Source organism: Solanum dulcamara, chromosome 12 (assembly GCF_947179165.1).
Source record: "Solanum dulcamara chromosome 12, daSolDulc1.2, whole genome shotgun sequence".
NCBI classification, from domain to species: Eukaryota; Viridiplantae; Streptophyta; class Magnoliopsida; order Solanales; family Solanaceae; genus Solanum; species Solanum dulcamara.
This window is the reverse complement of record NC_077248.1, coordinates 16,010,502-16,025,816: the sequence shown is the minus strand read 5'-3', so window position 1 is coordinate 16,025,816 and position 15,315 is coordinate 16,010,502. Positions and strand designations below refer to the sequence as shown.

At 32.0% G+C, this 15,315-nt stretch overlaps 1 protein-coding gene across 1 annotated transcript; it reads right to left on the bottom strand.

Moving 5' to 3' along the window:
• Nucleotides 1-6,847: 6,847 nt before the first annotated feature.
• LOC129876027 (probable carboxylesterase 18) lies at nt 6,848-14,995 on the bottom strand. The gene is made up of 3 exons (XM_055951310.1): nt 14,522-14,995; nt 12,403-13,078; nt 6,848-7,439 (listed from the first exon to the last, which is right to left on the bottom strand). Exons 2-3 carry the CDS (start codon nt 13,033-13,035, stop codon nt 7,002-7,004), a joined length of 1,071 nt encoding a protein of 356 aa, XP_055807285.1. The 5' UTR covers nt 13,036-13,078; nt 14,522-14,995; the 3' UTR covers nt 6,848-7,001.
• Between the last annotated feature and the right edge of the window lie 320 nt (nt 14,996-15,315).

The window sequence follows — 15,315 nt, the reverse complement described above, 5'->3', positions numbered from 1 at the left end:
TAAGGAGAATATTTGGTGGACAACTCAAAACATCAATCTAACTCAAAGAATGAAGGTCATGGGCCAACAAATCAACTCTAATATTTGTCATTAAAAATAGTTTGACAAGAATAATTTAAGGAAAGAAATACTCAATCGACTCATCACTATCTAGTCTATGAAGCCTCTATTATTACTATCTAATTGGTTCCAATGACATGTTCATGGCTACCTCAACTCAAAATAAAAAGGCTAACTCGACGCAAAATTTCATGAGCGGTGTCCTCCGAATGTAGGAGAGGACTCACCAATACGCTGAGTGTGAAATAGATCCCCAATGATGCTCCTATTGACGATCTCTTAAACATGTCTCTGCATCATGAAACGATGCAGGTCCAAATGGACGTCAGTACGTGGAATGTACGAGTTTGTAATATGGCAGAATGAAACATACCTTAAGGAAGAATAGCAGCGGTCCAAATATCTCAAATCAGTAAGATAAGAGAGACTCAACAAGGCGTCATAAGTCTAAAGTAATAATACATTTTTAGACAAAGACCAATCATATACCATATAGTCCAATCCAATCATACACAATACAGTTCAATCAAATTATTCAATCCAATTCGATCATATACTGTTAGCTCGAAGTCAATCACATATCATCTAATCCAATCGAATCATATATCCATCCAATCATGCACAATCCAATCACAACTCATCTAACCCAACCCAATCATATACCCTCAACTCAAAAATCAACTCAAAGGACTCAACTCAATAAATATGTAACAACTCACTCAAGTATCCTAAGTCTAACAAGAAATAGTTTAGACAGGACTAACTCATAAGCATATAGCAACTCACTCAAATGCCCTAAGTCTAACAAGAAATAGTTTAGACAGGACCAACTCATAAACCACTCAACTCAACTGACTCGGAGCACTATCAAGACCTAAATGGGAGTTTCTCTTATCCGACAACCATCACCTATGAGCCAGTGATAGTATAACAATCAGACGTCGTTTCCACGTCCTTCCATACCTTTCCAAGGCATGAATGCCTCCCTAATCATGGATACCATCGATTAGTCAAGTCCTATCATTTTAGGACAATAAACAAAATGGAAAACATCCAACTTTAACGGTTCGATCCCACGGGAAGCATCCGACTTTAACAGTTCCATCCCTACCTATGTTGGCGGCGTAGTTTCTGGGGTTCGAGTATGGACTGTACTCTCACCCGCCTTGGTGCTCGATACTCCTCCCCATGACTCCATGCTCATAAAACTCCCTCCAATCATCTCAAACAAGCCCTCACGGCTAGTTTCATATGGAACATTGCCACCTCATCAACTCTGTTCTCAATTCAACTCAATTAAGTCATAATAGCAAGTCTCATTTAGGACCTTGTCCACCCGTCAACTCCATCCTCAAATCAACTCAATCAAGCCTCATTTAGATAAGCATTTATGACATCTCCTCAAGACTCATCACAACTCTATGGCTTTTAGCCCAACAACTCAAGTGGAATAACACATTCAAGAAAATTGACTTATGCAACATAATCACATGGTTAAAGAGATCAATAAGACATATTAACAAGTAAAAATGCTCAACTCATTTATAATCAAAATACTCGTGTTCAAAATAATTAAAAGACTCCTCAAACTCAACTTATGCTTAAACTCTTTTTAAATCATAGATGAAAATAATCATTTCTTAAACTCAATAATAGTGTATAAATAGTTTATGCAAAAATGCTCACAAATCATTTATTTAAAGCTCCTCCTCAAAAGATCCTTTATTTTCAAAATACTCATAAGACTCCAATCAACTTAGATTATGCAAATCACATATCACATAATCACATTAGACTCCAATCCGCTCCATCACATAACATCCTCATCAATATACCTCTCCATCAATCATTCTACACATATTAAATAAGCACCATTCACGTCATCACTCACGTCGTCATCAAAACATCATCATCACGTCATCATCATATATTATCATTTACATCATCATCAAACATTATCATCACATCATTGTCAAGTATCATCATCACATCAATCATCAAACATCTACTCCAAAATCCTTATTTTAGTCCTATGTTTATTTTATAGAAGCAAAGGGACATTCTTAACTAACCAATTCATTCTTTTTATTCCAATCAATACATATATACACACAACTATCCATCTCAACCTCAAGACATTTATGACAAGAAATCTCATCTTGGGTTCATGTGAATGAAACATGAACCCATACTATCAACAAAACTCAACTCAAGAATATCGTCAATACCTATAAATCTATATACAAAGATATATTTGTAGTTAATAATATGAAAAATAACTATTTAGTAACTCAAGTCATTAAAATCATCAATCAACCATTTGTATCTAAAAACATTCCATAGCTTAGGGAAAACTTTCAAGAAAACCTTTCTAGAAGGTGCAACTCTTTCACAACTCCTAACCAACACATCTATGGGCATATGGAAGAACTCAATCCATATTTTAGGTTAGCCTTACATACCTTGTTTGAAGACTTTGAAGAAACCTTGATGTTGGGTCTTCAATGGAAAGCTTGAAGTCTTGAAGCTCTTGGAACAATCTCTTGTTGGAAATGGAGAAGAAGAAGAAGAAGAAGATGAAGAAGAGAGAGTTTTCTAGGGCTTTTGTAGAGAGGGAGTGGGGCTGAAAAATGATCCCCAAAATGCTCAAGGATGGTGTATATATAATTTGGGAAAATACCCAAATTGCCCTTCTTAGAAGTTCTAAAAATAATAGGCAAAACTGCACCTGGCGCGATAGTGGCGCGTCGCGCCATTGCAGCGCCAGGCCAATTATGCCTAAAATCTGCACATCTCGTAGTGGCACGCCGCGCCAAGGACCAAACTACTGAGGCACATTCTTGGCACGATAGTGATGCGTCGCGCCCTTACAACGCCAAGGCCAATATTTTTTGAGTTCTGGAAATTGGCTTGAACAACCCTGCACACCTTTTAGTGGCGCACCGCGCCAGAGCCCAAACTACTGAGGCATGTTTCTGGCGCGATAGTGGCACACCGCGCCACTGCGGCGCCAAGCCCAGTTTTCCAGCAAATGCAACCCAGGCTTAAAAATCTCTGTTGTGCTAGTTCATTTTAGGATCGTCATATCTTTTGACTCCAAACTCCAAAAATTACATTCTTGGTGGCGTTGGAAAGAAAACTCGACGACCTTTAATTTGGTAGGTCGTGGGCCACCCAGAACGTCATATTTCAAAAGATAAGGTCGTTAGAAGACAACCCCTCATGCGAACTCCTCCTCAAACTTAGCCACGACGAATTTTTTGGCTTGATTTGGTCCTAGGGGTCCTTCATGACCCCACATCACCTCTAACGCTCTTTAATTACTTAGGAACTCATCCTAACTCATGTGAAAAATTTCAAGTCCTCCGATCCGAGTCTACACTCACGTGAAGAAATGTTCGAATCTTAGCGGAAAAAATTCTGGGGTGTTACACTATCACAACTGGATCTATGCCCGTAACCCATGACCCGCAGCTTAGTATATGAATTCTCATTAATTTTTTTTCTATATTACATAGTAGGTATATGTTTACTACTCAGAAAAGAGAAGCCTAGCCTACTTGGGCGCCAAGCATTCACGGAGAGATAACACTACTGAAATCATTGGTTCCAGATGTTCCACGGGTAAGACCAGATTGAATTCCTCGGGTTGAAGCCTTCAAAAGCTGAGATTCCCTTCCCTCCTCTTCTTCATTCAAGAGCAGCCTTTTTGTAGGATTTTGCAGAAACCCTCGCCTCTAACCTCCACTTGAAAGAAGTGGGGAAAATAAGAAAATTTGCGACTTAAGTTCTATTCCATGACTTTCCGCTCTGACGGTGGCGCCCCGGTGGGACCATCCCATTCTGACTGGGTGGTGGGACCCAGTCAAGCCCAATCCTTGGGATTGCTTTTTACTATATATATATATATGTATTAATTTATATATACGTTCATGGATTTTATTATTTTTAAATGTGAATTGTATATGTAGTAACTACTAATAAGTTGCTGCTAAAGTTTTACAAGAAAATTTGTTCACAAATATCTTAAATGTGGTGACTAATTGTAGACAAAATATAATTTATAGCCATAATAATAGTTGTTGCTAAAAGTCTTAATAACCGATTGTTAATTCAGTCTTTTCTGTCCATTTTTTGCAACTACTAATTGTGTTGGGAAAAAAATAATTTCTTGTAACAAAAAAAAATTTTGCTAAAAATTTACATTAACCACAACCATGTACTTTTTTACCAACAAACTTCAATTTATGGCAATAACAATTTTTGTTGCGTAAGTTAGCTTTTGGTAACAATATTTTTTTGTTGTTGCAAAACTTTTCCCAACAGCATTTTAGGCAACAACGTGCAACAACTTTTTTTTGATTGCTAAAAATACTTTTGGCAACAACATTGAATATATTACAACAAAATATTTTATTGGCAAATCCCTTTTCTCTTGTAGTAATCCACCAAAAGATCTTTCATGGTACCTTAGCTAAGTCAATAAACATCATATGTAGATCTTTTTTTTTCGTAATAATTAAATTTACATCGATCTTCTAACAAAGAATATAGTGTTCAGACATAAATCCAAACTGATTCTTTATCATTCTTGTCATAATCCTAAATCTACACTTTATCAATCTTTCTCAGAGTTTCATTGTATGCTAAATTGCGTGGCCTCTTCACTTTTGATGTCACATCCATGTCGCATTCTCCAAAAACTCACAACTTTGAAAAATTCATCACGCCCCCGTTGACATTTTGAAGAGTCTGAGCAACATAGATCGTATGACATGAGTTTAACATCACAATAGTTTGCATAACTTTGAATATGCATTTTGTTTTTCAATTAACAATATAATCAATCTATTTTTAAAAAAAAATGAGAAATTGATCTTATATAAGTTCTTATTAATTCTACTTTTGAAAAACTTCTTTTTAGCCGAGATAACTAAGTCATAGGAGTTGAATGATTATTTAATTTATAGAAAATCTTGATCGGGAAATTAGGAAAGCATTAGTAGCAAAATAGCGCAACCTCATGAGACATCAAACTTATGTTTTATCCTAAGACGACAAACATAAAGCAAACCAATTTATAGTAGTACATTTGTAGTAAAATATTGCAAATCTTTATCACTAAATACAAGATTAAATGCATGATTTACAACCTGCACTAAGATAGCACCTTGGATATGTAGTTGCACCTACTGAACATGAATGTGCTCTTCAGAAAAGTACAAACACAAATTGGTAGGGCAGATATGTCAGGGTAAGAAGAGCAACTAACTAGTTATTTTAAATAGAGAAGTACTGGGGGTGGATGGGTGTAATTATATAATGTATTCTGAAGAAATGTATTGTTAAATCAAGAAATCTCCACAATTTTACGAAGAAACCAAGGGTTCACACATACTCCATATTTATTTGCAGTGTACAGTCCCCTGATCTGTCGCATCATGCAAAATGAACCCTTCATTACTAATCCTAACAATAATAAGTCTTTCTGACTCATATCATACACTCTCCGCCTCTCTTTAGGAGTACTCCCTTTATACTCCTTCTGTTTCAATTTATACAACACATTTTTTTATATTTATTGTCAAAATATAGATGTGTTCAGGATTTCAAAAAGATGAATGCATTATTATGACAAGTAGATCTGAGATATAAATTTGATCGATTTGATTTTTAGATTTTTATCACAATAAATCTGTTAAAGTTTTAAAATTATAGGTCCAAAAGTAATTCTTAGCTATTCAAATAATATTTGTTTCCCCATATATAGTACTTCTACAAATGGATTTACCAATCTTTGCTTTCCTAACACTGATCCACAGCAACCCCCACCCCCACCCCCGAACCAAATCGGGAAAAATTTACTTGCTTCAATTTATTTGTTTTATTTGTTTTTTTAGTTTATTTCAATTTTAAAATGTCTCTTTTTTTTCTTTTTTTTTTTTGGCAATTGTTTAATTTTAATTTGTTTACATAACATATTTATCCATAAAATTAAATGATATTTCGATATATTCTACATACCTTTTATTTAAAATCACAAAATTTAAGAGTCTTTTTCATTTTTTTAAAATTATGTATCATGATTTTACAAATAATATAAATGGAGTATAACATATGGATTTTTCCATAAGAGCCCCCGGAGGGTAGGGATAGGTCATTTGCACTTTTGCCACTATTTTGTGTTTAGCCTTTAATTTTTGCCCCTCTTAACAAATAATTTTTTGGCGAAGCATAAGTTTATATTTTTATACCATAATATTTAAAAGTTTTGCCCGAACATATAAAACGATGAATCTTGAGTGTAACTCAATCTAAAAAAAAAAAAAGTTAGCTTATGAAAGGAAGATTGTCAAAATCCATATTAGGAGACCACCCCTTCCTTTTTTGTCCAATGTGGATTCTTCAATATCTCACCTCACATCCAGAGCTGAACATCTAGTATGTGAGCAATTTAATTTCGAGGTCCAACAATCAGTACACAATAATTGAGATGATTCTTATTTTGATACCATATTAAAAAAAATAGATATTGTGCTTAGCTCAACCCTAAAAACTAGTTCATGAGGGAGATGAAATCATCCATCCGTTTTTCATTGGATGTGGATTTCATGCATGACTTCAATTTCTTGAAAACTTATAACCCACTAGACGTAAGTTTCATTTGAAAAGCAAAAATTAAAAATCAATTTATTTGAAAAGCAAAACATGCAGTTTTACCTAGGTGATATGAAGGAAATAAAATACCCACAATTAAACTAAAAGATGCGCATAAATATATATATAAAAAAAAAAAAAGTAGCAACAATTTGTTTATTACAACATCACATACTCGTTGGTCCTCGTGAATATGTGCCTCTTCACTTGTTTAAGCTCCTTGAGAACCCTATTACTACTACACATATGATTTGATATCTTTGTTGCTGATGAATCATGGCACATCAATTCTTCACAACCTTAGAACATTGCTTATGAATGAAGTCCTTAACCTCAAGAATTAGTTGTGCAGATTCAGGAACTTCAGGGAAAATGTAGAAAGCATGCACCATAGTTGGATACTCTGAGAGGTGAACATTTTTGCCAGACTTGTTTAGCCACTCATAGTACCTCCTTTGCCAATCTTTAAGGGGATCAAAACCACCCACGACTACCAAGGTTGCTGGGAAGTTGTCCAGCTTTGATATGTCAAAAGCCCTTGGACCGCAAACATTAATAACCTCATGGTCACGGTCCATCCCTTCACCTGGTGGCATGAATGCATTCCACATCCAATCTGTTCGTCTCACTGATATCAATGCGTCAACATCTACTAGTTTTAATTCTGCCTCCGTTCTTTCTTCCCCTCCAAAAAAGGGTTGTATAGCCACCAGTCCAATTACCTTTTAGAGTCACATCATCTTTCAATATTTAGAAAGGCTGATAATTATTCAAGTATAGTAGAGCACATAATACAGTAAATGGCAAATCCAGAATCAGGGGAAATTGTCCCTTCAAATTTAATTAGTTTAACATGCTTACATTTTGGCTAAACAGGGTTTAGAAGTACCACTATTTCATACTAGTTCCCAAATATATGGGGCTGTTTGGACATTCTAAATTAGATACTCTCTCCGTTTCAACTTGTTTGCCTTACTTTCCTTTTAAGTTTCTTTCATAAACAAGCGTTTGATTCCAACTTTCCACATGGCAAGTTTAAGGTCGGAAGATTGAAAAACATTTTGGTACATTCCACATATTTTTAATTAAGATTACAAAATGCAAAAACTTTATTTAGCTTCTTAAATTCCGTATCAAATCATAATTAGACAAACAAATTACTATAAAAGGAGCACATTGGATTGATTTTTCGAATTTCTTTTCTCTTTGAAGATGAGTTTCACATTTGAAATGTGATTTTGACCAGTTTTACTGGTGAATTATTTTTTCCACTCACAAAAGTTATATTTTTTTATTTTCAAGTTAAATGTATGTCTAAGCACAACTACAATTTTCACATATATTTTTACATTCAAACTTCTCTATAATGATCATTCGTTATAACGATATTTTACTATAATGGCCTGATTTTCTCGTGAATCAAATTTTTCATTTTATATTTTACTACTCTAACAGCATTCTACCTCTAACAACAACTTTCATTATAGCAACACACTCTTTATAAAATCATCTCTCTATAACAGTCATGCTCAAATATTATGTATAACATAAACTATTAAAATATTTATGGTAATCATTATCAAGTGATGCACATAATAAATTTCAAATATGAATATCTAAAAGGAAAAAAAATATATATTTAAATAGGATCCATCAGTTATGATCATAATTTCGTGAGGAAAAACTACTATATATTTTTTACAAAACATATATACATTAAACTTGAAATTTTTAAATTTTCAATTAATTTGAAAGGCATATGTTCCTTAGATTTTAATTCTTTGTCATATGGTATAATTAGTTATGAATTTATTAGTAATGTATTAGTCCTTTCAATTTTTAATTAATGAAATAAGAAAATCAATTGAGATTTTAAATTTAATAAATATTTTATTTTCGTTCATAATATAAAAAGTACAAAAATAATAATTTTGCATAATTTATAATAATTAAATGAGATCTAAATGTCAAATATCAATATACATATATAATAACAACTCATTATAATAGCTATGAAACTTTGAGACAAAGGGAGAAAATTCTGTACTAGAATCTAGAACAAATGATGATTGAGATTGGTTTTCTCGCGAAATTATTATTTTTTATTTGGACGCACATGTCTTAAAAAAAAAAGTTCAAAGATTTCATAAATAGATAATGGGCCACTTTTGTTCAATTTCTCTCTTTTTGTTCAAAGTTGACAAAAATGGAGACTCGTAATGCAATGTTTTTCATTGTTGGACGAAACTATAACTGAAGTCTGTTTGGTTAACAAATGGAAAAGCGTTAAAAGGAAAGAGTTACAAGTATCTCCGAGGATTTTGGACTAATTGGTTAATATAATGATCATCAGCTAGTGCCTTTTTTTGTCTACGGGGAGATCATTATAGTAATTACAAAAAATATATGTTTGTTTGTACTAACATTATTATAATATTATATTTGGTTATATGAGTGTAATTATTTAATTAAATAATTTCTTAAAATTAAAATTATAAAACTAAACGAATTTACTTTAGATGAACAAGTAAATAAACATTAATGTGTGACAAATACATGTTAGTAAGAAACATAAAAGTTATTTTGTAATTTAATTATGTAATTACTAGCAATTTTCATTACTACTCAAAATTAGAGAGTATAATTACTCTTTCTTAATAATTATACTCAATTTTGTACTGATTAAATAATTATTTCACTAAATAAACAATCCAAAATTATGTAAGCTTTAGATTTGCACGTTTTTTTTAAGAATTAGAACTTGCAAAATTAAATTGTATTGAATATTTTGATGTTTAAGCTTATAGTGTATTATTATTTTAATTTTAATAAAATATAAGGCTCTTAAACATTTGATGTTTTTATCCACATATTTTTCTTAATATTGAAAATGACTAATTTTTTAATAAACTTAAAATTCAATAAATTATAAAGTAAGGGGTCGTTTAATAGTTGGATAAAAAAGTTATTCATGTATAAAATTAATACAATGTTTGGTTGACAATTTAAAAAATCATATAACTAATATGTATAAGTTATGAGGAAATCTATGTATTATTTTATGCAGGATACAAGGTGGAATAGTTAATACATGTTAGTTCTGCATAACAAATATTGTATAATTTTAAACAACTACCAAACGACCCTAACTAAATAAGAAATAAAAAAACATAAAAACAAAAGACGTGTAATTTGATAGTTTATTAAATATAATTATTTAACACTTATGAAAGAATATAAAATAAAAGACTTGTTATAAAGTACATAAGATGACTTTTTTAAGACTTTAAATTTTTAAAACTTTACTATTTAAAGTGTAGTCTTTACTTTGAATAATTTATAAATTGCAAGTTTCAGGATATTTAAATTTGGTCAGATAAAACCCGCTAAAAGCCCGAATCGATTGGAAACAGAACCCCCACCTAGAGGCCGTTTGGATTGGCTTATAAACTGTTTTCAGTTTTTTTTGAGTATTTAGCTGGCCAACTTTAAATTATTTTGTACTTAAAATAAGCCTCAATAAATAATTGAGTTTATTTGAATGAACTTATTTTAAATCGTTTATAAGTTGAAAACTGCTAAAACTCCATTAATGGAGGTTAAACTCAGGCATCCATTAATGGAGGAAAGGAAAAGAGAGGAGAGGAAAAGTAGAGAGAGAGAAGAGAGAAGAACCTGGAAGCAGAAAGAGGAAAATATCTCATTATGTATTTCTTCAGCTCATTCGTACATGTACATATATAATGCCACTTATTTGTGTATTGTGTACATGTACACAACTAACTAACAACCAATTAGTTAGTTTCTAACAACCTACTAATCAATTTAGTTAGTTTAACTACCATTAATTTGTCATGATAGCTTGACTAACTAGACCCTTAGTCAACAAAAATAGCTTATAAGTTAAAAAAAAATTAATCTGCACCTATTTTTTTTTAATTTATAAGCAGTTTTCAACTTATAAGTTGCTTAAAAATAAGTCAATTCAAACAGGGTACTAATATACCTAATATCAGTTACAATGATGACTTTCTAAATAAACATTTTAAATACTTCTGACAAAATATGTATCTACTACCTATAACATTAATGGTCCTTCGTAAAACGTCTTAAGGACATAAGAATATGATGCCAAATTCTTAATATTTTTTAGTGGGTGAAAATCATGTATACGCTCTTTAATTTTGTTTTAAAAATTAAATTTTTTTCTCAAACTTTGAACAATAGATCATACCCTAATTTTTTTTTAATATTGGTGAATCTAAAAACGACCTACTGAATTACTAAATTATTATTGTGATTTTTAAAATTATTATATTATGTATTGTATTGTAATCTTGTATTTAACTTATTATGTTATGTATTGTATTTTTAATTAAAAATTTCTTCTTATCATGTAAATCTTTTGCATTCTTCATAGTGAATAATTATAATAATTTTAAATTATATATTTAAAGTGACAAATACTAAAAAAATGAAATATTATTAATTCGGGATGAAACTAGTATATATTAAATAATATATTTTTTAAAATGTTATATTACATTAAAAATAATTATGAATATTAGAATTTTAATTAATGATCTTATATGATTTATAATATGTTAATTACAAGTAGTATATAATATAAATAATAATAAAATAATCAAAAATTGAAATAGAGATGATCACTTCTTGATAAATGGAGAATAAAGCGTGAAATAGAGAGTAGTTGACAAGCTCATTCTCTATTCTACTCTATATAAAATCCAGGTGGATTGAATGTGGTCAAAAAGAAAAGTGAAACTTAACATACGCACATGTAATATATACATATATAAACATGCAATATCAAAATAAAAAACATTAAAAAAATAGTGTTAGAATTTTTAATAAATGCATAAAAATATTATTGTACTTATAATGTTAATGCGCTTAAATAAAAATTTATAATAAGCTATAAATTATTTAACTATAGATAAAATAAGTTTTTTTTAAAAATCCATAGTTATCCTTCTGATTCTCTCTAATTGATTTTTAAACCCCAACACTAATTATTTTTACTTTTAGAAACACTAGAAAAAAGTAAAATGATTAAGATTATCAAATAATTCTTTAATTAGGGCAACTAATTAACTTTTAAAAAATTATTTATTTTAGAATGGAGGGAATATTTCGATTTATATTTGCTTCTACTCCAAGTATAGAATATATTGGGAAAAGAAATCTCAAAATAGAAAGAACCCAAGTTACTATCGTTTCAGGAAATCACTTAGATGCCCTTCAAAGTTCCTCTACATTGGCAAATATTGGTTAAAACTTCATTACCTAAATTTGACAAAACCTATGAGCATACATACAAGATCTCTATTTCGAGCCACGTATGTATTTATGCAAAAAAAAAAGGAAAAAGAAGAGATTTTAGAATTTTCGAGAAATTTTTCATTATTCAAAAATAATTGAATTGTTCAAAATTTAAATTTGATATAAAATTTAAATACTTTTTTAAAATTGGTGATATAAATAAGTTATTATGTTGGTATAATTATAAACTACATTATTAAGAATTAAATTCGTACTTTAAAAATAAATATATAAACATATTATTATTTTTTTGGAATCGATTAAAGTAAAAATGAAAGTGAGTGACGTAAATTAATGACTGTGACGTGTGTATGCATGGAATATGGGAGAGAGGGACCATACCTTTAGTGCATCAAAGGTCGACGTCAATTCCGATACTCGTTTGGCGACGTGATGAGCGAGGTTCCCGCCGGCACTATCTCCGGCGAGGAAGCAGCAAGACAAATTGACATTTTCCGGCAATAGCTCACGGTTCTTCTCATTGTCAAGGAATTTGAGCACATCAAAGCCATCATCGTACTGCGCAGGATACCGGTGTTCCGGAGCCAATCGATAATTAACGGAGACAACAACGGCCGGGCATTTCCTCGCGAAACGGCGGCAAACGGCGTCGTACACCTTGGTATCCGCGCTAAGATACACAAATCCGCCGCCGTGAAAGAAAACGATGATCGGGAGTGAACTCAAATTCTGGGATTCATCGGTAGTCGGAACGAAGAGGCGGAACCAGAGACCGCGAGAAGGATCTACAGTGACGTCGAAGGACTTAACGCCGTTAACTGGATTAGAATTGGCCGAAGTTTTAAGGCCGAAGATCCCGAGTAGCGTGCGGTTGACGGTGCCGTTTTGACGGCGAGAATAGTCGGTAACAACAGAGACGAAGGATAGCACAATACGAGTCCTCCAAGGAATTACCGGCGATTTGGCTGATGGTTTCTTCAGTTGGCCATCAGCGAACCCCTCTTGTTGAGCCATAGATGATGAAAGAAAAACGGAGATGAATGGTGATTTATTGAAGCTGAAAAACAGTGAGCCAAAGCAGCAAGAGTTAAGAGCCTGTTTGGCCAAACAGTTGGGGAGACCAAAAGACTTTGTTTAAAAATAGAAACGGTACTTTAATTTAAGTAAAGGGAAAAGGGTTAAAAATGTATTTACGGTATATGAAAAGAAAGAAAAATATCTTCTATTTTATAATTATCTAGTGTCCGAGCTCGAACTCGAGACATTTGATTAAGGGTGAAACGATCTCACCACTGCACCACAACCTATGTTGATCCTTATTGTTATTTAATGATCAAAAATGCATTTTTTCAAATAATTTTTTGAAAAAAATCCATAGTTACCCTTCTGATTCTCTCTAATTGATTTTTAAACCCCAACACTAATTATTTTTACTTTTAGAAACACTAGAAAAAGGTAAAATGATTAAGATTATCAAATAATTCTTTAATTAGGGCAACTAATTAACTTTTAAAAAATTATTTATTTTAGAATGGAGGAAATATTTTGATTTATATTTGCTTCTACTCCAAGTATAGAATATATTGGGAAAAGAAATCTCAAAATAGAAAGAACCCAAGTTACTATCGTTTCACGAAATCACTTAGATGCCCTTCAAAGTTCCTCTACATTGGCAAATATTGGTTAAAACTTCATTGCCTAAATTTGACAAAACCTATGAGCATACATACAAGATCTCTATTTCGAGTCACGTATGTATTTATGCAAAAAAAAAAGGAAAAAGAAGAGATTTTAGAATTTTCGAGGGATTTTTCATTATTCAAAAATAATTGAATTGTTCAAAATTTAAGATGGATGTTTGAAAATTTTTTCATATTAATTAGTAATTTAAGAAAATATTAATTAGTATAAAAATTTCAATCAAAAGTCAAATAAAATTCATAATTAAATTAAACAAATTCATGTGGTCATTTTTTAGAGAAACAAACAGGATATGAGCTTTTGAATATTGCCATAAACATGAAATAATACAATAATTAAGACAATCATATATATCAAAAAATAAGCAAGTAAAAGGGATTTTACCAAGTCTAGTAACCATAATTTTCTCTAAAAATAAAGTAACCTTCAGAATTTTATGTCAGTGATTAGCGGAGATAATTATACACTTAATCATGTAATTTTAGGATCAACATGGACAAACAAAAGACAAAACAAATGATTAAGCATGGAGATATGCTTGAACTGTCCGGAATCTACAAATCATCACAAAAATAACAAAATTCATCTCATGCATAACCCACAAACTAATGTATACACAATCTGGAAATGAAATTTCATATGAAAGTATAAATCTTATAATCAAGAAGACAAAAGAACAATGAATAGAATAATCGATCAGTCCAACATGTATACTATAATCATAAAAGAATATGAACCCTTTAGATCCGTTCATAAGGAAACACAATATACCGTAAATAAGAATTAAACGAAAACATACCAACATGGATCTGTAATGGCGGTGCTGCTCGTGTTGCTGCTGTGCGTCGTCGCTGCTGTGCGTCGTCGCCGGAGTTGCTGTTGCGTGTTGTTGCTGCTGGTCGCGGCGCTGGAGGCTGCTGGTGGCGTCGGAGCTGCCGGCTGCGACGTGGAGGAGCTGCTGCCGTCGCTGCTTGCCGTCGCTGCTGTCCGACGCGTGAAGGAGAAGCTGGTGGTTGCTGTGGCGTGTTGTTGCTGCTGGTCGCGGCGCGGAGCAGCTGCTGCTGCCGTCGTGTGGCGGCGTCTTCGTCAGAGAGATCGAGAGAAGAGGGTGGCGACGTGAGGGAGAGAAGAAGAGAGTAGCGGAGGGTCGTTTGGTTGTGGTGTTTTCCGGCGAGAGAGGGGTGAAGGTGCGGCGGCTTGCTGTTCTCTTCTTCTCCTTGGAGAAGATGACCAAAAAGAGATCCCCAGAAAAAGTTTAGGTTAGGGTTTGGTATTAGAAATAGGAAATGTAATCTTAGCCGTTCATCAATTTTGATGAGCGATCCGGATTAGATTTTGATATTTGATATAGATGAGATGGATGGTTGTGATTAAAAGTTGAATTTAAGATTTAAAAATGGGCTATATATGAATTTAATTTAGGGAAAAGACTACACTTAGAATAAAAATAGAGAAAAAATTAAATAGATTGCTATCTAATTAATAATCATAATATATCATGAATTTTATTTAAGTAGTAGTATATATATAACATACGTATGTACATATTAAAATGTGTGTGTAATTAATATAAAAATATATTATAAACTTCAT

Excerpts from the sequence above, each read along its gene's own strand:
- LOC129876027 (XM_055951310.1), bottom strand. The coding sequence starts at position 13,035 with ATGGCTCAACAAGAGGGGTTCGCTGATGGCCAACTGAAGAAACCATCA. Across the intron at positions 7,440-12,402 it reads CGACCTTTGATGCACTAAAG|GTAATTGGACTGGTGGCTAT; the intron begins GTATGGTCCCTC and ends TGACTCTAAAAG.